Source organism: Vidua chalybeata, chromosome 19 (genome assembly GCF_026979565.1).
Source record: "Vidua chalybeata isolate OUT-0048 chromosome 19, bVidCha1 merged haplotype, whole genome shotgun sequence".
In the NCBI taxonomy this organism is placed as follows: Eukaryota; Metazoa; Chordata; class Aves; order Passeriformes; family Viduidae; genus Vidua; species Vidua chalybeata.
Window position 1 is genome coordinate 5,420,276 of NC_071548.1, and position 21,415 is coordinate 5,441,690.

The following is a 21,415-nucleotide window of genomic DNA, read 5'->3' on the forward strand; positions in this document are numbered from 1 at the left end:
TGGCAGATGCACAAATGTCCATAGGAAAAGGCTTGATGATTTCTGCCACCTCTGCAGTGTTTTTATTGGAACGATAAACCCTGATGGAACAATAAAACCTTTATTAGAATGGTTAAACCCTGATTTCTCAGGATGCAAAGAGAGCTCAGCTGTGCCAGTTTGACATGCACCCTCCTGTCCTGGCAGAGAAGGCTTTCTGAGGTTCTGCTTGGATGCTGGGTACAGCTGAGGGGCCTGTTTCTACCTCCTGCAGCCCAGGACTCCTGCTCTGAAAGCCCTCTCAATCATTCAGTGGTTCATGGAGAGCTGCAGGCACCCAGAAACCTGAGTCACAGCCACAGGGTCTGGGTGCAGGGCTGTGCTCTAAGCCTCAAAGCACACACAGGCTTGAGGATGCAGCACCAGCATCCCTTCAGGGTGCTGGAGATCAAATTGACCACAGCATTGCACTGATTTCTGTGTCATAGGGTCCCTTCAGGAATTCAGTTGCAGTGAAAATCAATAAATAACTTTGCATACAAAAATGTTCATATATATTTTTTAAAAATCATTATGTATTGAAAAAAGAAAAAAGAAAAAGCTCTTTATTATCCCCCAGACTGTGTGGCCCACATCATCTTTATGATTCTTGAGCCCTGATTCAGGAAAGCTGAGAAAAAAGTGTGCTAGAGGCATCCCATATGAGGGCTAGCCCACAACCACACGCACAGCTCTCCCTCCTTGGGAAGAGGAGGCTGCAGTGAAGCTTCCTGGAGATGAAGGCAGGGGCTGGCACAAGGAAGTGTTGAGAGGGCCCATACACGTGGACAATACAGAGAGGAAAGATTAAAATGTTTCCCAAAGCCTTTGGTGGTCACCAGTTTGTTTTTCACATCTCTGCAGGGGAGTGATTTCCGACTGGCCATACGAGGAGGTGAAGTGGTTTCCCTTTCTGTCCTTCCAGGCCTTTATCGGCCCCTTGCACTCTTCAGCTCTCTGTGTGCAGGGGGGCTCTGACTGCCCAGGGGTGCTGAGAACACTCTGGAGAGCCCATCAGTGGCATGGAGCAAACAGGCTTTACAAGGAAGGTGAGTCTCTGCGTGAACCAAGGGTAATCACCATGATCTCACCCTAGATAACTTCCTTTTTTAAAATCTGTTCTCTTTTAAGCTTTAAGAACTTCAGACACACACAGGCACATCCACACACAAGTAGCAAAAATAAAATCTGGACTATGTTTGGATCATCTTCACTGACAGTTCATAAATGCCCCAATACTGCAAGAGGATGTGATTCAGGCAGTGTTGGAGACCCCTGGGGACATCTGGGCAGCTTCCCAGCCCTGGGGTAGGAAAAAGGTGGATTACTTGAGGAGGATCTCATCTCCCTTGCAAGGGACCTCTTTAGGACATGATGTAGACCTCCAGCAAACTGGCCACAGCGTGCATTCGGTAGAAGATCCCAAAGGGCAGGCAAATGTCCACGATGGCCGGCCACATGGAATCGCCATAGAAGTTCAGTTCTGTGTCATTGTCAAACTGGGGCCGGGCACCAAACGCTGGCATGATCCAGAGCTGTGGAGGAAATGGGAGAACAGCTCTGCAGTGAGAAAGGTGTGTGGTACATCAGGGACCTGCAGTCACAGCTTCCCAGGAAAGGAGCAACCTTCTAGGCCATGGTTTTGAGAAGAGATGTGCTGCCATGTCTCAAGAAAACCCAGACTTCACCCCAGATATTTGTCACTTTACATCCCTTCTTTGGGGGGGGTGAAGGGAATGGTTTAACATAATTTATTAATGTAATTTATCCCACACATCATTAATACACAATAAAAATACTGAAATGGATTATTCTCTTGCATCCATCTCTTGTGTCTGATATTCTGGTGATAAGTGACAGACCTGTTGATGTAGCCTGAAATGTCTTAACTTCAGGGTAGTTGCTGGGGTTTTTTTTAGGGGACAAGGGAATCAGAATTCTGCATTTATAAATATAACTAATGTACTTTCTGTACAGCAGAGGCACAGAAAGGACTGTTTTTCCAGAGGCCACACCCTTTCCTTTACAGACCCTTCTCCCTTGTGCTTGTAGCCCTCTCCTTCCCCCACAAACTCTTCTCCCTGCATGTACTCACTATGATATTGCTCAGCAGCAGGAACATGGAGATCTCCCTCAAGAACTTCCTCCTCCAGTTCATCTTCTTGGGGGCAGTGAGGGACCTCACCAGGTCAGAAGCGTGCATGGCCTCCGTGCCAGATGCCGCGCCAGCGGCCAAGGCGCTGCCAGTGTCAGGCACCCGCAGGGACACTGCATTGATGTTTACAAAGGTGAGCCCGTAGAGGTCCTTCTGGTGAGACTCGTGCTTGTAGTCCTCCTTGGGGGGCTGCCGGTGGAGGCCCTCGATGATGAAGATGTTCTGGAAGGTATGCTGGGCAATCATTAGGAGAGCGTAGGTGAGGTTGAGTGCACTGATAGTGTCCCTTGGCGTGCTGGCCACGATGGCCACAATGGAGTAGTAGGAAATGGCATATTGCCCCAAGGCTGCCCCCATCAACAGGGCCACGTCCAGGGTCCTGGTGGGGTTCTTGTGCCGGTCCATGTCCCTCTTGTCAAACCGGTAGATGACAGAGCCACCAATGCAGACAAGAGACATCAGGCTCAAACAAACAATGTTGAAGATGTAGTACATGGTGAGTGCTTGGCTCTTCTTGCTGGATTCAGTGCTGGAATTTACCTGCACCTCGTACAGGATGAGGACTCCCAAACCACTCACGAGGATGATGAGGCCCAACATGATGCCAACAAAGAAGGTCCTTCGGAAGAGCCTGAACTTCAGGCGCTGAATGTGGTGGGAGTGGTGGTCTATGAAGCGTCCAACGTTCTTCCACATGACATAGACCATGGCAGAGGCAAAAAGACTGTACTCAATGTTAAAGGGGTACAGCCAAAAGTAGCCATTTTTGAAGATCTGGCAGATTTGGCTGTTGCAATTACATTCTTCAACTGAGCTGCTTCTCATTCCCACTGAAACAAGACAAAACCAGACAGATGCCATGGTATTAAAACAAGGGCAACACTTCTCCCTTAAGAACTGGATATTTGGGGTCAGTGAAAATCAAAACAAAGAACAAAAGAATATGTGACCACTTTGAAAACAAGGACACTTCACCCTCAGCTTTCTTATGCCCAGGTTCTTTCCTAAAACATTAGCTGTCAGGTTAAATCTTTCTTTTCCCTTCCCTTCTTCAATCCCATCCCATTTGTACAGAGTCTTCCACCTCTCTGACTCCTTTCTGAGAGAGGGTAGGAAATGAACATCCATACTTGGCTTTTAACAAACCAGCCCTGACAAAGGTACCTCCAGCTCTAAACAGGCTTCTGAAAAGGGATGAAATCTGACTTGCTCGGGAACAATTTCTACCTGATGGGATCTCTCCCTGGACCAGATGGCTTCGCAAAGAGGCAGATTACCTTTCAGGAGCCACCTGAAGATTTCCTCTGTCATGTTTTTCTTCAGCTTTGAATGTGCCTTGTGGACAGACTCATCTGTCACTGCTGACATCCACACAGCCAGGTTTGTAGTCAGCGTTAGCATCAAGCCACATCTGCAGGAGGAGAAGGTTTGTGACATTAAAGCAGTGGCTCTAGGCCATGTTTCTCCCATCCATGGTTTAGGTGTGCTCAGAGACTCTGGCAGCTGCCTGAAGTGGTGCGAGGACTCCAATGGCCCAGGCTAGAAATCTTGATATCTTGATCCTTTCTTTGCTGCCCTCACTTTCTTCCTGTTTTCTGTCCATGCTCATGAGAATTAGCAAGGCTTGATTCCCATTGTTGCTTTTGAAAGAGCTTCTCAATAGTGAATAAATGAAAAGATCTGAATTGGTCTCCGGATCCAGTCTTGCAAAAGTGGACAAAATCTTATTTTAGCCTGAGGCTTGCCCACTGCATAGTTATCTTCCCCAGGGAAGAAAAAGTCAACTATGAATCATTATTTAATGATAATTATTTATTTAATACTATCTGCTTTGAGTAATGCTTGTATTCTTTAATTGAATCCCAACCCTGATAGATCCACAGGTCATTAACCACAGCTGCTTGAGCTGGGATCTAAGTTTAGCTGGAGATTGAGCAGGTTTCGTTTTGGACAGCATTAAGGGATTATCCCCTGGTTACATCTTAGGTGTGTGAGAGAGTACAGAATGCTTTTGGGGGCCCAGGTCTGCAAGGAGCATCAGCGCTCACCTGGTAACGTTCAGGTGCACGTGGATGCAGTCTTTGGCAGAGACCCACAGGAAATATGTCTGTAGGGGGAAAAAAATTAGTTGTTATTTCCACCAAAACAAAAAAAACAAAGGACATCCTTTTGAAGGAGGGATCTCCCTGCAGCACAGAAGGAAGCTGGAGCCTCTTTTGCTTGGGTCCATCTGGGCTCAGCCTAGTTCATAACACTGGCCCTCTGCTGGATGTTCTTTCTTTGCTCCCACTGCCATTGCTCTGCCCATGGCCACTCCTTGTTTGGTCTAAATTGTCCCTCTCTGATCTCTTCCCTCCTTGGCATTGTCCCAGAGCAGGAGGTCTTCTGTGTGGGTCCTTAAACTGCAAGGTAGCCCCTGCCTTGACTGTCCTTCTGCTCCTCTGTTCTTCATGGGAAAGGAGGGCTGGCTGGCTGGGGGCTGTTCAGAGTTGGTGACAAAAATGTCACAGGATGGTAACAAGTTTAAATCACTGACTTAGAGTGAGTTGAGTTGCCATAGATGGAAGCTGTTGTGGTTGGAGCGAGACGATGTGGGCTGGGTGGGGGCTGAGTTAACCCCTTGCATTTGCTGGGGGGGCAAATTAAATTAAATCCAAGAGATCAGAGCTCCTTCCACTGATGCCTGTGTCTCTCTACTGCTCCCCAAGACAGAGCACAACCATCTCACCTGGACAACCACAAATATTGCCTGCACAATGGGGTAGATGATTTTGATTGCAGACAAGCAGCTGTAGAAGCTCGAGTAATATCCTATTTTGAACACATCCATGACAAGGCTGAAAATGGCAAATAGGATCAGGCCTCCTGTTGGGGAACAAAAATATCTGTGGTTAGACAGATGTGTGCACACATGGGCTAATGCAGATGGATGAGAGGAAGAAGAGGAGATGCTTTAGGAGATGCTTTTTTTTAGAGGCTTTGCTACTACTGCTGTTTTTCCTCTCTCAGCGCCCAAAATATCTTGGCAGCAACAAAATCATACAGTAATTTTGGCTGGAAGTGATTTTCAATCAGCCTGGTATGCTGGGGCTGACAGCTTTTGCAAAAGCAGCCTGAGAGACCCTGGTGTTAAGACCCTGGTGGTTACCAAGAGCCTTTGTGGATTCAGGGAGACCTGGCAGTGAATCCAGTGCAGGGACCAGGAGCTGATCTGAAGCAGGGCATGGTGTCATGCCCCAGTCTATCAGCAGGAAGAAGCTGTGCCCAGAACTTTGCTGCTTCCCTTGTAATAACTGATGCTCCCATGAACTGTCCATCCTGTATCTCCCCTCCAGCCCCAGCACCTACCTCTCAGCCAGATGGGCCCAGCATGGGAGTCCTTGCTGAGGATGGCACCTGGGCACCGGGAGGTGCTGGCAAGGTAGAAGATGATCCAGATGATGACAATCAGCATCATGACTGTCAGCAGGAAGAAGACGTCGTAGTCGTGCACAGCAATCTTCTCGAAAGCCCCGCTGCTCACCAGCGTGCAGGCCAGCAGGGCCAAGTGCACGGCCAGCAGGATGGAGAACATGCGGCCACCCTTTTTCCACACTTCCTTGGAGGCAGGAGTGGAGGGGGGCTGGTGGCTGAAAGATGCTATCTGGCTCGAAGCCAGGCTGGCTTTGTCATCCTTGTGTCCGCAGCCCATGCTGCAGTGGGGGTGTCCGAGCTCACTGTCCTTCTGTCCGGGCTCCTCGGTCATGGTTCGACCAAGGCTCTGCCTGAGGCTCAGTGCTGTTAGGAAGAGAGGTCCATGAGTGAGAGGTGCATTTGGAACAGCTCAGGACTGGGCCAAAGCAGGACATGTGATGAGGAGCACAGGATGTATCACAGGAACAGGGAAGGCTGAGACAGGGAGTGAAAGAAGAAAGGTGAGCTTATTTTCAAACTTTCCTTTCCTGGTTCCCTGATGCTTTCTTTACTTAAGATGCTCTTGCTCAGGAAGAACCCAGGTCAGTTTAATGAAGTGTGTTTAATTGGTCACACAACATTTACGTGTTTATTGATGCAAGATTTGGAAAAGCACTCAAAAGCACTCACAGGATCAAATATCCTGGGGCAAACAGCCGGTGTGGTTTAAATTCTAAATGTCAAATACTAAATATTCTGAGAAATTGTTATACTTCCTTGCTGAAGAACAAGCCACCAAAAGGTAAGAAACCCCCGGGAATCTTTGGACTATCACGTAATTTGTACCAGTTCCTTCAGGAAGGGTGTAAACTACCTGAGTTGTCACGCCCTGTAAAGCCCCTTGTCTGTGCCAAGTTTGGCATTTCATTCATTCTCAGTAAAAAGCCTGAAACAAAGTGAATTAACCATCCAAACAAAGCCATTCCACCAACCTGTTTTGCTGCCTGGGATCCAAATCTCTGCTTCTGCCAGGCTGAGAAGTTTCCCTGTTGCTGCAGCTTGGTCAGTTGAAGAATTTATACCTGTTGGGACGTCTCTGTAATTTATACCATATCTGAAGCTGACAGCAGGGCTTTGTGGGTTTCTCAGAGAAACTCATGTGATCCATTTTATGCAATAGCTGATTTTGGGGAAGCTGGAAAGAGATGAGGAGATAAGGGCTATTTACCTAGCAAGAGCATGAGTTGACAACACTGCTAAGCATGGCATGGAATGCTCGGTCACAGGGTCATGGTCAGCAGAGAGCAAGGCCACCCCACCAAATCCATCTCCCTACATACATGAGGTCTCTTCCTTGAAAGGAGATGGTTTAGAGGATTAATTTATTTTTGGCGATGATTTTGTGCTTGGCTTTCCGCTTACCAGAGCACAATGACCACTGTGCCCCACCCTGTGCTATTCAAATCAGTCCTCTCCATGACTCGAAGGTTCTTGAGGAAAAGGAAGAAATTTGCATTTGTACCTGTTCAGTGCCACGGGTAACTCAATCCTTTCCCACCCAAGGTGTCATCAACGAGGAAGGTTTAGCACTAGAGAAGGGCAGGAATTAGAGACCAGAATTTGTGTTCTCCTTTGCTGACTGCCTTTGATTTTTCAGGGTGGGATCACCTTTCTCAGGACCTTAACTCCTCTCCTTCCACGTCAGAAACCACAGGGCAGGTATGATTTAAACATTTATCTGGTAAGGGGTCAATTTCTGCTCAAGGTCCCTTTCACCCAGCTGTGTTTTGTGGGGGAGCTATAGGAGTTCCACGGCAGTTCTGGGTGGATGGGGACAAGTTTTAGCCCTTGAAGTGCCTCTTTTGGAGATGTCTCTGCTGCTTTCCCCCTTCATGGCAAGCACAGGCCATTTGCTGTGTGTTTTCTCAGTCCCATTCCTGCCCGCATGTGTCCTTCTTGCCGCACAGAAGGGACAGCAAACTGAATTGTGTGCGATGGGGAAGGAGAGCTCAGGATGCACTGCACAGCCCAGGGAGAGCCCCGTGTGTCCCTCCCGTGCTGCCACCAGCCGGCTGCCACCAGCTGCACCAAGTCTGCCCTGCCTGGCCTCTGCTGAGCCATAGGGATTCCTTCTGTGGGGAGTGGTCGGTCTCTTCTCAGTCTGCAGCCTTTCTCAGGGGAAGTCCAGGCCTCCCAGAAGTAAATCCGAGCTGATAATGATGTTTTGCAGAGGCCAGAGGTTCGGAGGCCCCTCGGGCTAAACGTGCTGGTTTAACAAACCACGCAGGGAGCAGACTCTGGCTCTGATGCACTTCCCGGTGTCCCCAGGCAGCCGGGACGCTGAGGCCGTGTCAGCCATCCAGGGATTAATCACTGCAGCTTGCGTGGGTGCACCTGGCACTGCTTTAGGGCCACCCTCCTGTCTTGGGGTGTTTTTTTTCTTCACAAAAATAAGCTGCCTTTCTCATTTAGTTCCTCTCTGCTCATTGCCTCCAAGCCCCCCTGAGGCTGTCTTACAGTCTTTCCCCAGTTTTCCACTCTCCTCCCATTTCTCACCCATCTAATGGCTCTGTCTTCACCCTCTCTAAACCCTGTGCCTGTCCCAGAGCCATGATGACACACACAGAGTCCCACCCTGGAGATCTCCATTCCCAGAGTCAGGACATTACAGGTAAAATGAACAAGAAAGCAGCAGGAAATTCCTCCTCCATGTCAGCATGTCCCAGGGGATACAATCCACCGATTCACCCTTGGGTGTAACGCATTGGGACAGCTTCGTACTTCTGTCAACATCCAGGCTTGGCTCCATCTTTCCGACGGCAGAGGGTGCCCGGGAACCGGGAACGCTGTGCTGGAAACATTGCCTGGGGCTGTCCAACTCCCCCAGGCTCTCACGCAGCCGGGAATTCTGTGTCAGCATAAAAGACACCAGAGGCCAGACACTGCACCCACTGCACATCGCAGTGAAGTACCGAGTTACACACAGTGTTTGGGGTTATTTTTTTAGTCTCCAGAGAGGGAAAAAAGGTGAGAAAGGGAATGTTTCCAGCTCTTATTAGTTTTCTTGGTTTATCATATTCCTGTTGCACAGTTTGTTGTGCAGTTCCTTGGAAAGCAGAATTGTGTGGGTATAGGCAGGGTAGATGGGGGATAGGTATGGTGACTGGGTCTGCTGTTGTCTTCCTAGTGACACTAGGGAGAGATATAAATAAATAAAAAAATAAATAAATGTATGTTTGGGGGATTTTTTAGTGAGGAAAAGCTGAGCTGTGAACACTCCTGGTATTACTTTTAAATCAGTCACCAAACTGCTCTCAGCCAACTCCACACAGAGCAGGATTATCCATCCAGGTCCCCGCTCTGACAGGGCTGTGAGTGGAGGCCGTGGGGGTTTGTGCTCTTCTGACCCACTCTTCCTCCTCTGGCTACTGCTGCCCCTTGCTTGAGATGGGGTAGTTATGGAACAGAGGCATATTGAGCGGGATACAACCCAGCAGTCTGTCTGACAGCCTGCTCTGCTTTGGGGACACGTAAACCTGGTGAATTGCTGTGTGACCCCGTGCTGAGCCCAACAGAGCGATGCTGCTTAACTGGAGCTTTTAATGTGCCGTGGAGTTGGTGCGTGTTACAAGGAGCCGCCGGGGCCGGAGGATGCTTAGGACCCAGGGGAAGCGCTGTGGAGCCTGGCTGGCTGGGCTTGGAACGACTCCTGCCTCCGCGGCCAGGACTTCTCAGGTGTCCCGGTACGCGGAGCTGTGCGAGGCGAGTGGGGCCCTCCTGGCAGCTGCCCCTGCCCCACGTCCGTGCCCATGCTCTGGACCCCCTGGGCACCCATGTGCTGGCCTGGGGACCCCTTCGCACCATGAATGACCAGTACCACCGAGCCGCCCGGGACGGCTACCTGGACCTGCTGAAGGAAGCCACCAAGAAGGACCTGAACGCGCCAGATGAGGATGGCATGACCCCGACCCTATGGGCCGCCTACCACGGCAACCTGGACGCCCTGCGCCTCATTGTCAGCAGAGGGTGAGTGTTGGCCAGGGCACGGTGCTGGTCTCTGGAACAGAGTAGCTGGGCCCCCCTTCTTCCCCCTTCTCTGCTTGCAGGTCAGCGTGCCCCACAAGATTATGGCTTCTCTCTCTAAGACCCCTACTCCTGTCCTCCCTGCTGTTAGTTTTCTTTGCTTGTGGTGCTTTGAATCTAATCCAACACTCCTGGTAACTGCTCTGTGCTTTCCCAGCTCCTCTGACTCTATAAGTGCTCCTGCCCCCAGCCTGCTTGCAGCGCCCTGGGTAGGGACAAGTTCCCCTTTCCAAGTGCTTGGTGATCTTTTACAGGTCCTGTAAAGATAAGCACGTTATGTTGCTGACATGAAAAAAGCCCTTTTAAGTGAGGGGGCAGAGAAAATAACTGCTCCCTCTGTCCCAAGAGTGCTTACAGAAGGATGTGTGCAGTGCCAGCTGGCAGTGGGTGGCACTTGTCTGCTTAACCAAAGCAAGGTCTCAGTATGTGACCCCTGGGCAGCTTGTTGTACACTTAGAGCCTGGGAAATTCAGGTTTTCTAAGAGCAGTCTCCCCCACAGGGCCTGCTCCATACTGGTCTGTCTCTCTGTACCTCACCCTGGGCTGCCAAATCTTAAAGAGTTTCTGGCTTCCTAAATGTGGATGTGGTGGAGAGGCAGGAGTGGGATTAAGGGGACTTGTCAGACTGGAGGGATTTACACCTTGGTGTTGGGGGAACCACACAAGGTCAGTGCTAAAGCATGACCTGGCATTCCTAGCTCCCTCTGAGGCTGTCTGTGGCTCTCCAGTTCTTACTAACCTCCCAAAGACACATCCCAGTGCTTCCTTCTGCTCCAGCAGCTCTTCTGAGCACCTCTTTTAAAGCCATCCAAGCTGGAGTGGCTTCTGCCGTGTGTTGAGAGATTGGTGGTGCTGATTTTGATTTAGGTATTTCTAATACTGCGGGATGGTACTGAGGTCAGCAGCCTGGATGGACATCACACCTCCTTGGAGGGGCTTTACTTCTCCACATTGGGCTTGGTGGGCTCCCATGCAGGGATTTTTTCGTGTACCCTGGGCTGTGTTAGCAGCTCTTATACCTGACCAGCCACATCTTCACTGCACCTGTTCCTGGGCTTTTGCCATCTCCTGATACTCTGGTTTATTTGTGCAAAACACTTACGCAGTACCTCAGCTGTGCTCACAGGCAGAGCTCCTCCGCCCATTGTTGTCCTTTCATTGTAAATCATTTCCTTTCAGATCCTGAACTGAAGGCTGTGTACAGAGTGGCTTTGAGAAGTCCTGATGCAGAAGGAGTGTGTTCAGGAAAAGATTGTTTCTGAGTCTGGAAGGGAGAGAGCAAGACAGTGCTCCGAGTGGAGCATCCTGACATGGTCCTGGGCTGAGAGCCCTGTGATGCTTCCCTGGGTGGGGCTCTGTGACTCCATGCGTATTCCAGGAAAGACTGTGCCCAGCAAAATCCTGTCCAGAGTTCCTGGCAGGACAGGAATTTCTAGCCAGGGCCAGAGAGACATGGAAGGAATGTTCAGGGGATGACAGCCTGAGGTTAAAAATGGTTCCAAATACTCTGATTGCCAAAAAGTCAACCTGGAAGGCCCAAGTGGTGGATGAATGCCCCTCTAGAAAGGCAAAGACTTTTGGACTTTATAATCTCTTTATATCACTGTATCTCCTCATATTGCTCATCTCCATCACAGGGCACCCTGCAGCACCACTGCCTGCCCTGCCAAACCCCATCCAAACCAGCAGTTTCTGCCTCTCCACAAAGCCCAAGGGCTGCTTTCATAAACTCGCATTGGATTAAAAGGTCCTTGTGGGCTCAAATTGTGTTCGAGTGCAGCATGGCTGCTGTTTAATTAACAACCTAATATACATTTGTTCCTGACAAGGAAAATAGCCTGGCAAAAGCCCAGTGCCCTTTACATGATGGATGGTGGAGCAAGGTGTGTGGCTGTGGGACTGCAGGATGTGTTTGCATTTGTGCATTCATCTCCATGTGTCAGATCCTTGCCTAGGCCCACAGAGAGACCAGCAAAGTACTTGGCAGGGAGGCAGGCACACCTCTGCTCCTTGGAGCTGGCTTTGGGTCTGCCTAAGGCAGGAAAGCCCCAGCCTGGGGACAAGGGTGCCAGAGAGGTGGAATTGTGCAAGAGCCAGGAGAGCCTGAGGGCAGACCCTGTAATTTTCTGCCAGTGCCCAGGATGATGTGCCACAGTATTTAAGCTTTGTTCAGAGATGAAACTTACTGCTGTGTTATATATGTTACTATTACACCTGCACTATAACCACTGTGAGGCAAGAGGGGAGGCCCCTGAGTATCTCAAAATGTCTGAGAATTGCTCTCTGGCCTCTGCTGCCAAAATATTCCTTTGGTTCAGAGAGCCCTGCACTACAAGATGGGAGTGTGGGGCTATGGCATGGAGCAGTTTCTGGGGGAGTGGAGGCTTTGGGGCTGGGCTGGCTCCATGCAGGGATGGGGTGGGGGGAATCTTCAGGGTCTGAGGGGGCTGGTGAGCATCCATCTGGGTTGCATAGGGATGTCAAAGCACAGAGGATGATGGGGAGTCCTGGGACAGCAAGAAACACCAAAATCCCTTGCCAGTGCTGGGCAGTGGCACCGGTGCCCAAACAAGATGGGACATTGAGTGCTATGAAATGCCCTAGTGAGGGTGGCCAGAGGAATCCTGAGAAAGCAGGGCTGTGTGAGAGGGCTTCTGGGGGCCAAAATCATGGCTCTAATGGTCGTGCCAGGCCGATGGACACATCTAGGCTCTGTCATCAGTGAAGGAGCCTCATCCACATGTGTTCAGCAGATTGTGGTGTCAGGCTGAAATCAGGAGGGGGAAAGAAATCCTTTGGTAGATCCTTGAGGGAAGCTTGTTGCCCCAACCCACATGAAAGGGGTAACAAAATAGGCTTATTGTGCTGCCCTTACCAGCTGCTGATGTGTCTGTGCCTCTGTGCACCCTTTGCAACAGACGGAGAGAGGGTTTGGGATGGAGGGATCAAGCAGTGGCTCATCCTTCTTGTTTGCCACACAAAAAGCCTTTTTCTTCCCCCTGGCTGGGCTCCAGTGAGGAAAACAAACTCAATTAATATGACGGCTGGGAAGAGGCAGGCAAGCTGGCATTTAGCATTGCAGCTTTTCAGACACAGTAATTCTTCAGTGTGGTTCATTAGACACTGCTGTGGCAGTGGCGGGCACTGGTCCAGCTTCAGTTATAGGCAGGTCTGGGGGCCTTGGCTGGGATCAGCCCAGACTTCCTTGGAGTGGACAGCAGGAGAAGTGAGGATGTGTCTGCAGGTCCTTGCTCAGCTTTGTCACCCAGGAGAGCTGGTCCTCATTTTCTCTTCTTACAAAAACAGGGGGCACAGATACTTTGGATGTCAGGGGCAGAGGGGACAAGTGGCTCAGCCATGGTTTGGAGCTGATGGTGGCTCCTGACATCAGCCAGGCTGCTTGAGGGCATCACATCACCCCAGCTGGGGCAGGGTTGCAGTGGAGGTTGCAGCAAAGGCACATGAAGGTGATGTGCACCCTCTGCACGCCACAGGACACGTGGGAGCCAGGGCAGCCTGGCCATATTGGTGGGGACCTTCCCTGGGTGATGACCAGCTGGGAAGGAGAAGGAGCAGGGTGGAGCACTGTTGCAGCTTCGTGGCTCCCGGCACCTGAGCTGGCTGCTGGGAGTGAGGGTGAGCCCTGGGCACGTTGAGGTGCTGAACCAGGAGATGTGGCCCCGGGCACTGACCCAGCACGAACAGTCAGCTGGACAGGAACTGCCAGCCTGGCTTTCTGCTGGGACAAGAGGCAGAGAGCCCTGGTGTGACCCTCATCTACAGCATCTCTGCTGGATTTTTGAGGATTTGAACCTGGAGGACAATTGAATCCTCAGGCTACCACCACCTGGGGAAAACCTGGTGTACAGGACCCAAAGCTCTGCTCTGAGACCAAAACCTCATCTCTTCTGCTCTTTTCTAGGCTTTGCTTAGGTCATTGCCCTGACTGACTATGCCGAAGGTAGTGAGGATTGTTCCTCAAGCCATAAATTATTTTTTTCACTCTTCCTCTATCCAAAACCATCTTGTGGGAGCAGAGACGCTCTGCACCCAGTTGGCTCCTGGTCTGAGGGCCCAATTCCTCACACACACCCATGAGCCAAGGGTGAGCCAACCCTTTGCTATCGGAGGAACTTCACACATGCAGCCAGGGAAGAACATATGTAAGTGCCACTGGATTCCCTGGCTAATTGGGATCCTATGGGAGAAGCAGAGGGGAAAAACCAGCAGGAAGGGAGTGAGCATGCATGTCATGGTGCAAACAGAGTGACTCAAGAGATGCACATGTCCACCTAAGGGGACCAATTAACAGTGTTTTAATAATTATTATTACAGGAGTTGACTAAGTGCTCAAAAACGCTTTGAAGCCAAGAAGTGCTGCACTTTACACCTGTTATTAAAATATGTTCCCGCTTAGTGGACCCTGCAGTCAGCATCTCCTCATGTGCAGCACCCTGGAGGTGAAGTTTTGCTCAGACAGACACCTGCCAGAGGGAGGGCCTCATGTTTATTATCTGAGTTGAATCAAACGTCTCTACTTTGCAAGTCACCGTTCTTCTTTCCTTCTGATGCATTTTTAGTGCCATTTATAGGGCAGAGGGCCTGAGATATCTAATTTTGCCCTAATACTCTTCTTTCTAGACAGTGGAAATGACCAGGGAAAGCTGGTTTTGATGTTCTTTCACCTCACTCTCTGAGGAAAGTAGATCTTCACATATGAAACCCCCAAGTTGTCCCTGGCTTTGCCCTCTGCCCCCTGAACCAGACAGACCTGAGAATAGGCTCCAAAAGGTACTTGATGGATTGAGCATCCACACATCCATCTTGTTTTGGGAGCAAGACTTTCCAGGGAGTCCACTGCTCAGTCACTGTCCACATCATGAGTCTACATACACACTAGGACCCTTGGGGTGCTCTGGCTCACCTGCCCACACATGCCAGGCACACAAGTGCCCTTTCAGAGCACACAAAACAAACCAACAGCCCTTCATGCACTGGAGTCTCTTCACCAGCACCAGAAGTTCCATGTGGAACAGGTTCACTGCCTCTTTAAATCCAGCTCCATCAATAATTTACTCTTCTCTTGCAATTCATCAAATATTTATCCTCCCCATGCATTTCCCAGCCTGGACATGTCACTACGAGGGTAGAAGCAAGGGCTGGGGAAATACTGCTCCTGGAAACTGGGCATTGCCAGAGTACTATCAGATCCCTTCTCTCCTTTTCTTAGCTTCATGGCTCCTCAATCCTGTGATCTCCTGCCTTCCCCCTCCTCATCACCCATCTTTGAAACCTTTTTCTCTTTCTATGAGAGATGCCAAAGTTCAGAAGTCCTGAAGGGTTTGTGGTTTTTTTTGGCCTTACAGAATTTCAAACCTATTGTTTAACTTGCTGAATTTGCCAATGAAATCAAGGTTGTACTTATGTTTCTGTAAATTTAGTGAAAATATGTTTATGATGGAGTTCCTGTTCATGCTGCCGCAGAGAAAGCTGAGTGCACCTCATAGCAGCTTTCAGGGAGTGAAGTTAGTAAGTTCATGCTCTGGCTGTAAATAATCTCCAGCTTAACCTCTGGACAGGCTTTATTGTTTTTCTAAAGCCTAAGGATTGCAAACTTGGCATTACACTGACTGGGCAGATCCTCTCTGTCTCTGCTGCCCCTTGGACAGTGTTCCAAGCAGGCTGCAGGGTCCCTGTGTGGGGATGAATATGCTGGATGAGGTTGTATCTGGGGTTTGTGCATTAGCACAAAGTGATGAAAGTGCAAAGCAGCAGGGCAAAGAAGTCCCTCTGCTTCTGTGATCTCCTGCTCTTTCCCTGGAGAAGTTTTTGGACTCTTTGAAGTCAAACAAGCCATAGCTCAGAGCACATGGGATTTGGGAGAGGGTTCTGGGCTCAGCTGCTCCCAGCTTTTGTCATCACAGACCCTAAAGCAGCGAGGAGTTAAGTAACCCTGGCTGAAGGTCTCAAGTGTGCATTTAAGGAGTTGGACCTGATGATTCTTGATGGGTCACTTTCATCTCTCTGTATTCTGTGATTTGCTTTCTGCACTCCTGGTGTCACCATGGATTGGAGCTGAGGTCTGTGTGGAGGAGGAACAGTGCTGGATTCCTCTGGAGCTCACTGAAAGGGTGGTGTGGGAACAGGCAGGAGCTGTGCTGAGCCAGAGCTCTGCCAGAGCCCTGCTGCCCACGAGGAGTTGCTCCTGAGGGTGGTGGAGCTGCCCAACCTTAATAAAAGGCTTTGCCATATCCATGTGCACAGAGGGAGAGTGCCCTGTTGACAGATACTGCTGCTGGCTGCATATCATTAGCACACAGCTCGAGAGAGGGCTGGTGCCAGCAGGGGTGTGAACTCTCTCTCGTTTCACCTGAGCACAAATACAGAGGAATGTCAGGAGGACAGACTTCCCTTGAATCCCAGGTTTGTGTTCGTCCTGGCACAGGAGGCAGGAGATGTGGACAAGTGGTTGTGTCCCACCAGCAGCTTGCTGGGGCAGGGGCTGGCACTGTGCGAATGGAGATGCTACTGGCAGTGTCCAGCTCCTGAGGAGTGCAGAAACCTAATCTGCACTTTCTCTGAAACTGGATTCTCAGGATGTGCTAATACCAATGTGCTTCCAGCCATGCTACCGAGACCAAGCGTGGTACAGCAAAATCCCTCACAAAACCCCAATGCCGAGGCAAATGACAGCAAAATCACTCTTATTCTCTCCTGCAAACATTCCTTTGTGCCGCAGATTTCCCCATGTGCCAAGGATCAGGTGGGTGGGAAGGTACAGCAGCTGTGGGGTTTCAGAACCATTGCTGAGAATGGATGTTTCATGGTGAGATCCCAAGGTGTCCAGCCCAGAATGCGGCATAGAGAGAGGCATTTTTGGCATGCCCCCTCACAGAGTCTGAATGAAGCCAAGTTCTGAAGACAGATTCTGACTAGAATTTAATGGGATATTTGAGATTTGAAATTTTATAACAAGCTTAATGTCTGAGATGGAATTAGACCTGTATCTCAGTTCTGGGCTATCCAGAACCTGGCTTGCCTTTCTCCAGAAGTTGGTTTGATGTGGGAACACATTTTTCTTGAGACCTCAATTCAAGTCACATTGCCACAGACTTGCATGTGGGGCATGTGATTCCATGTCAGTAGTACTCCCCTCCAGAAGACCCCTCTAAGATTAAGTTGCAAGAACCATAGGTACATAGGTTGATATTTCAAGGAGTCAACACTTCATGGTGCTGATTTGCCCCTGCACAGCTGGGACTATCTCTAGTGAAGTCTGTCATCAATCCCTACATGCTAAACAGTTGATTTTCTTGCTGCCTAGGGGTGATCCAGACAAATGTGACATCTGGGGGAATACCCCCCTCCACCTGGCAGCAGCCAATGGCCACCTGAACTGCCTCTCCTTCCTCATCTCCTTTGGGGCCAACATCTGGTGCCTGGACAATGACTACCACACCCCACTGGACATGGCAGCCATGAAGGGGCACATGGAGTGTGTGCGGTACCTGGACTCAATTGCTGCCAAGCAGAGCAACCTCAACCCCAAGCTGGTGAGCAAACTGAAGGACAAGGCCTTTCGGGATGCGGAGCGGAGGATTAAGGACTGCGTGAAGCTGCAGAAGAAGCACCACGAAAGGATGGAGAAACGGTACAGAAAGGAGATGTCAGATAATTCAGATACCATGAGCTTTTCCAGCTATTCAAGCAGCACCTTAAGCAAGAAGTTCCAGCACATGTCTATGGTGACTTCCTTGCCATACTCACAAGCCACCATCCATGGCACAGCCAAGGGAAAGACGAAAATACAAAAGAAATTAGAGAAGAAGAAGCAGGTGGACGGGACATTCAAGATCTACGAGGATGGCAGGAAAAGCGTGCGGTCTCTGTCTGGTCTGCAGCTGGGCAATGATGTCATGTTTGTGAAGCAGGGCACATACGCCAGCCCAAAGGAGTGGACTCGCCGCAATATCCGAGACATGTTCCTCACAGATGAAGACACTGTCTCCCGTGCCATAAGTGACCCAGGTTTGCACATGGACTCGGCCCACTCAGAGGTCAGCACTGACTCTGGACACGACTCCTTGTTCAACCGCCCTGGGCTGGGCACCATGGTGTTCCGGCGCAACTACGTGAGCAGTGGGCTCTTTGGGATCGGCCGGGAGGACGGGGGCACACTGGGGGAGGACAGTGCCGATGAGATGGGCATCAGACTGCGGAGCCGCCTGCAGCGCTCGCCAAGTCTCAACGACAGCATTGGCAGTGCCAACAGCCTGCAGGAGAGGAACGCAGAGGAGCTGCCCTGGGATGAGGTGGAGCTGGGCTTAGATGATGACGATGAACCCGACACAAGCCCCTTGGAAACTTTTCTGGCTTCCCTGCACATGTTTGAATTCATCTCCATCCTGAAGAAGGAAAAGATTGACTTGGAGGCTCTCATGCTGTGTTCAGACAATGACCTGAAGAGCATCAATATCCCTTTGGGTCCCAGGAAAAAGATTGTGGATGCCATCCAGAGGAGACGACAAACGCTGGAGAAGCCAGATGTTATTGTAGACACTGAACTGTAAGTGGGAGATGGGGTGTCTAAGGGGCTAAACCCTTCAGCAGGTGGAGATATGGATAATGTAAGGTTTTGTTTTCAACCTGCTTTGGAAGAGTAAAAGTCCAGATAACCTCAGCACTTCTGTGTATGGGCAAATTCCTGCTCGTGTGGAAAGGATGAGAGTTTAGAGAGGTGGCAGTAGCATTAGTTCATTACTCAACAACCTTAATGTAACTGGGCAGGACATTAAGCCCATGTTTTGTTTTGTAACCCATTTGAATGCAGACTGCTTTGTGATCTGATGCTTCTCAATCCATGTAGCTGAGATTTTCAACCAGGCTTGTCTTGACTCTTCACCTTTTGAAGACATTAGGAAATCAACCACAATTCCCGGTGGGAGCAGGCTGACAGCAGTGCCAGGTGGCTTTGGGAATCCTTCCCCAAATGCTTGAGATCTTACTCAGGCCTCTGGAGGTTGCATATCTGGGTTGGAGTTGTTGCTATTTTATGGTGTTTCCAGGGTTTGGTTGGTAGGGTTAAAGGACTGTGTACCTGTCAGAGAGGTGAAGGGAAGGCCACATGCCCTGACACCCCAATTCACTGCGTTGTTTGGGCTTCCCAGCCTTCAGATATCTGTGTGCTGCTTTTACAGCCTTTCAGAACAGCTTGTTCTTGGATCCTCACAGTTCTGAAAGATTTTTCTCTTTTCCTTTGCAGATAGCAGCAGCATCTCTTTTTTTTTTTTTTTTTTTTTTCTCTCAAGAAACAAACCCAGTTCTAAGTTGCCAGAAAACACAAGCCAGAGACTCCCTTTCTGGGGCAGCTGAAAGATACAGCCATCCAGCCATCCCCACCAGTCCCACGGGACTGCTCCCTCACTCTGCTTCCTGTCTGTGTGACGCTCCTGGGCAGTTCCTGGCACGGAGGGATGACAGCTGAGATTGGACCAGGCAGGTCCAACCTGCCAACCTTCAAGGGACCATGGTCTCCCACTCACTGGAGGAAGGAGTGAGCTGCACAGATGGCTGGGATGCTGCTGTCACAGGCTGTGAGACCACACCAAGCCATGAACGGAAGGAGATAACGTGATATTTTCAAAGGGATACAAAATAAATAATTACAAGCTATTCTTCCCTGAGCAAGTGGTTGTTTTGGGGTTTGGTCTTGAGGAGCACAGGGTTCGGGAATTCTGCTCTCTCTCCTGGTTCTTGTGTGGTGAGAAGCATCATCTTGTCTGGTGTTATGTTTTTGGAAGGGAGTTCTGATGACCATGATCTCAGTTTGAGATGTGCCAGCTGTGACTTTGGCCACCTGGTGCCCAACAAGTCTGTGAGTCCAGTCTGTGCTGTCTTGAGGGCAAAATCAAGAATGAAGATGATGTTTTGAACATATTGGTAGTTGCCTTCCAGTGGTCAAATGGTTGTTTCACAAATGCAATGTTTCTGTCCCACCTCTCCAGGGCACTGAGCTGTGTCAGCAGTTTGTGTGCAAAGGACCTTGTCTCTGAAATCCAGCAATTTCCCAGGACTGAGCACAGCACCAGGCTGCAGCCCAAGCCTCTTCTGAGCATCCCTGATGCGTCAGTGCTCCGAGCACAGCTTTGAACCAGTGTCAGGTGTTTCCACAGACCCATCCCACTGACCAATGCGCTCCCAGCACCACTGTGCCATTTTACATGTGATCTATGAATGGCTCCTGGGTTGCAGGAGTTTCTGGGGTGCAGCAGCAGGATGGGCAGTGACATATCCTACTGAGGGAGAATCAGCAGCCTGTGACATGGGGTGTTGGCAAAGTGCCTGTTCAGGCTGTGATGCAGACTGCCAGATCAGAAAAATGCTGCACACGTTACTGGTGTTGCTTATCTCACTTTATCTCAGGAATGCAAATGATAAGGAATTACCTGTGTGTGCTCATCCCAGGCCAGGCTGGGATTTGGACCACACTCAGTCCCTTTGGAACTGCAGAGGCTGTGGTTATGCTAGTTGGAAGATGGGGATTTGTTTGGTGTGAAGCAGCTGTGCTGTTCCCTGTCTGTGCTTGCCCTGGGTGTGTGGGTGTAGGGGAGGAAAATTACTCTTTTCAAGTTAGAAATACTCAGGTGTTTCTCTGCCCTGCTGCTCCCCCAGTGGCCGAATCCCCACCAGGAGAGTGTGGGGTCCCAGCCTCAAACCACTGCACACAGAGATGCTCTGTCATCCCCTAAGCACCATCGCTGCACTGAGGGTCTGAGATCTTTCTGCACTGATGTAAACTGATTCAGTATTTTTTAACATTTTTTAAGACCTAACAGTGCATTTATATTTGAAATTACAAATTCTGAATAACTCTTGGCTCAATGTACAGGCAAAAGGGTGAGCGATCAGATGTGCTGAGTCAGTGAGTTCTCCAAGAAGGCTGCACTACCCCAGCCCCAGCACTGTTTTCTTTAGTCCCTTTCCAAATCTCGAGGCTGGTGTCCCAGCAGGGAGAGCGATGGCTTGGCTGATGTCACAGCTCCCTCTGCTGGGACCGGATCTGGGAGAGCAGGATAGGACCTACAGCCCACTGGGATCCACTGCTGCCAGCAGGACTTGCACCCTTGGGCCAGTTTTCAGGTGAGGCCATGATCACTAAATTCACCCTCTTCCTCATGAACATGTGAACCTCATCCAAGCCCTCTGCCCCTTCTCTGGATAACTGCCAGAGCATCAGCTGCCCGCCATGAACTAGTCCCAGCCCCAATTTCCCCAGGGATGGATTGTGCCTTTGGGTCTGTGCTGGGTGCAGGAGGGGAGTGATTTGCCATGGCTCACTCCATTGCCACTCCCGTGCAATGGGAACCAGTTTATCCCAGCAGATGACAAAGAGAAGTGGATCTATTGGCTTGACACCCACTGGAGACTTTAGCAGGCCAGGGTATTTCAGAGGTCTAGGCACCTTGGGTGTCCAAAAACGACTTTTGCCATTTTGCTCAGGAGCACCCAAGCAGTTGCTGATGTTGAGCTGATGTGGACAGAGATCCTTTCTCCCAACTTGTCTTTCCTTCAAAGAGCCAGTGAAAGGTTTGGTGACATGACACTACCCAAGTGCCATGGGACATGTCCCTGCATAGCTAAGACCAAGCCTAGAAATGCCACTTGGAATCACCAAGCCCTGAGATCAATGTGGTCACCTCTGTGACACAAGAAGAGACAAAAACTGAGTTGTGGCATCAATGCAGTGTGGCAGAGCCCAAGAGATGG

The 21,415-nt window shown here is 50.1% G+C and overlaps 2 protein-coding genes across 3 annotated transcripts; one reads left to right on the forward strand and one right to left on the reverse strand.

The window, feature by feature from the left end:
- Window positions 1–1,191: 1,191 nt before the first annotated feature.
- Window positions 1,192–6,617, reverse strand: OTOP2 (otopetrin 2). Its single transcript, XM_053960351.1, has 7 exons — window positions 6,559–6,617; window positions 5,522–5,950; window positions 4,902–5,038; window positions 4,222–4,280; window positions 3,451–3,584; window positions 2,114–3,003; window positions 1,192–1,553 (listed from the first exon to the last, which is right to left on the reverse strand). The coding sequence occupies exons 2-7, from the start codon at window positions 5,916–5,918 to the stop codon at window positions 1,383–1,385; spliced, it is 1,788 nt and encodes a 595-aa protein (XP_053816326.1). The 5' UTR covers window positions 5,919–5,950; window positions 6,559–6,617; the 3' UTR covers window positions 1,192–1,382.
- Window positions 6,618–9,318: 2,701 nt separating this feature from the next.
- Window positions 9,319–19,321, forward strand: USH1G (USH1 protein network component sans). 2 transcript variants are annotated; one of them, XM_053960360.1, is made up of 3 exons: window positions 9,319–9,592; window positions 16,974–18,215; window positions 18,912–19,321. In XM_053960360.1, the coding sequence occupies exons 1-3, from the start codon at window positions 9,429–9,431 to the stop codon at window positions 18,913–18,915; spliced, it is 1,410 nt and encodes a 469-aa protein (XP_053816335.1). In that variant the 5' UTR covers window positions 9,319–9,428; the 3' UTR covers window positions 18,916–19,321. The 2 variants fall into 2 exon arrangements, with proteins under 2 accessions (XP_053816335.1, XP_053816334.1); XM_053960359.1 differs by lacking the exon at window positions 18,912–19,321 and having other exon boundaries at window positions 16,974–18,236.
- The last annotated feature ends 2,094 nt before the right edge of the window (window positions 19,322–21,415 follow it).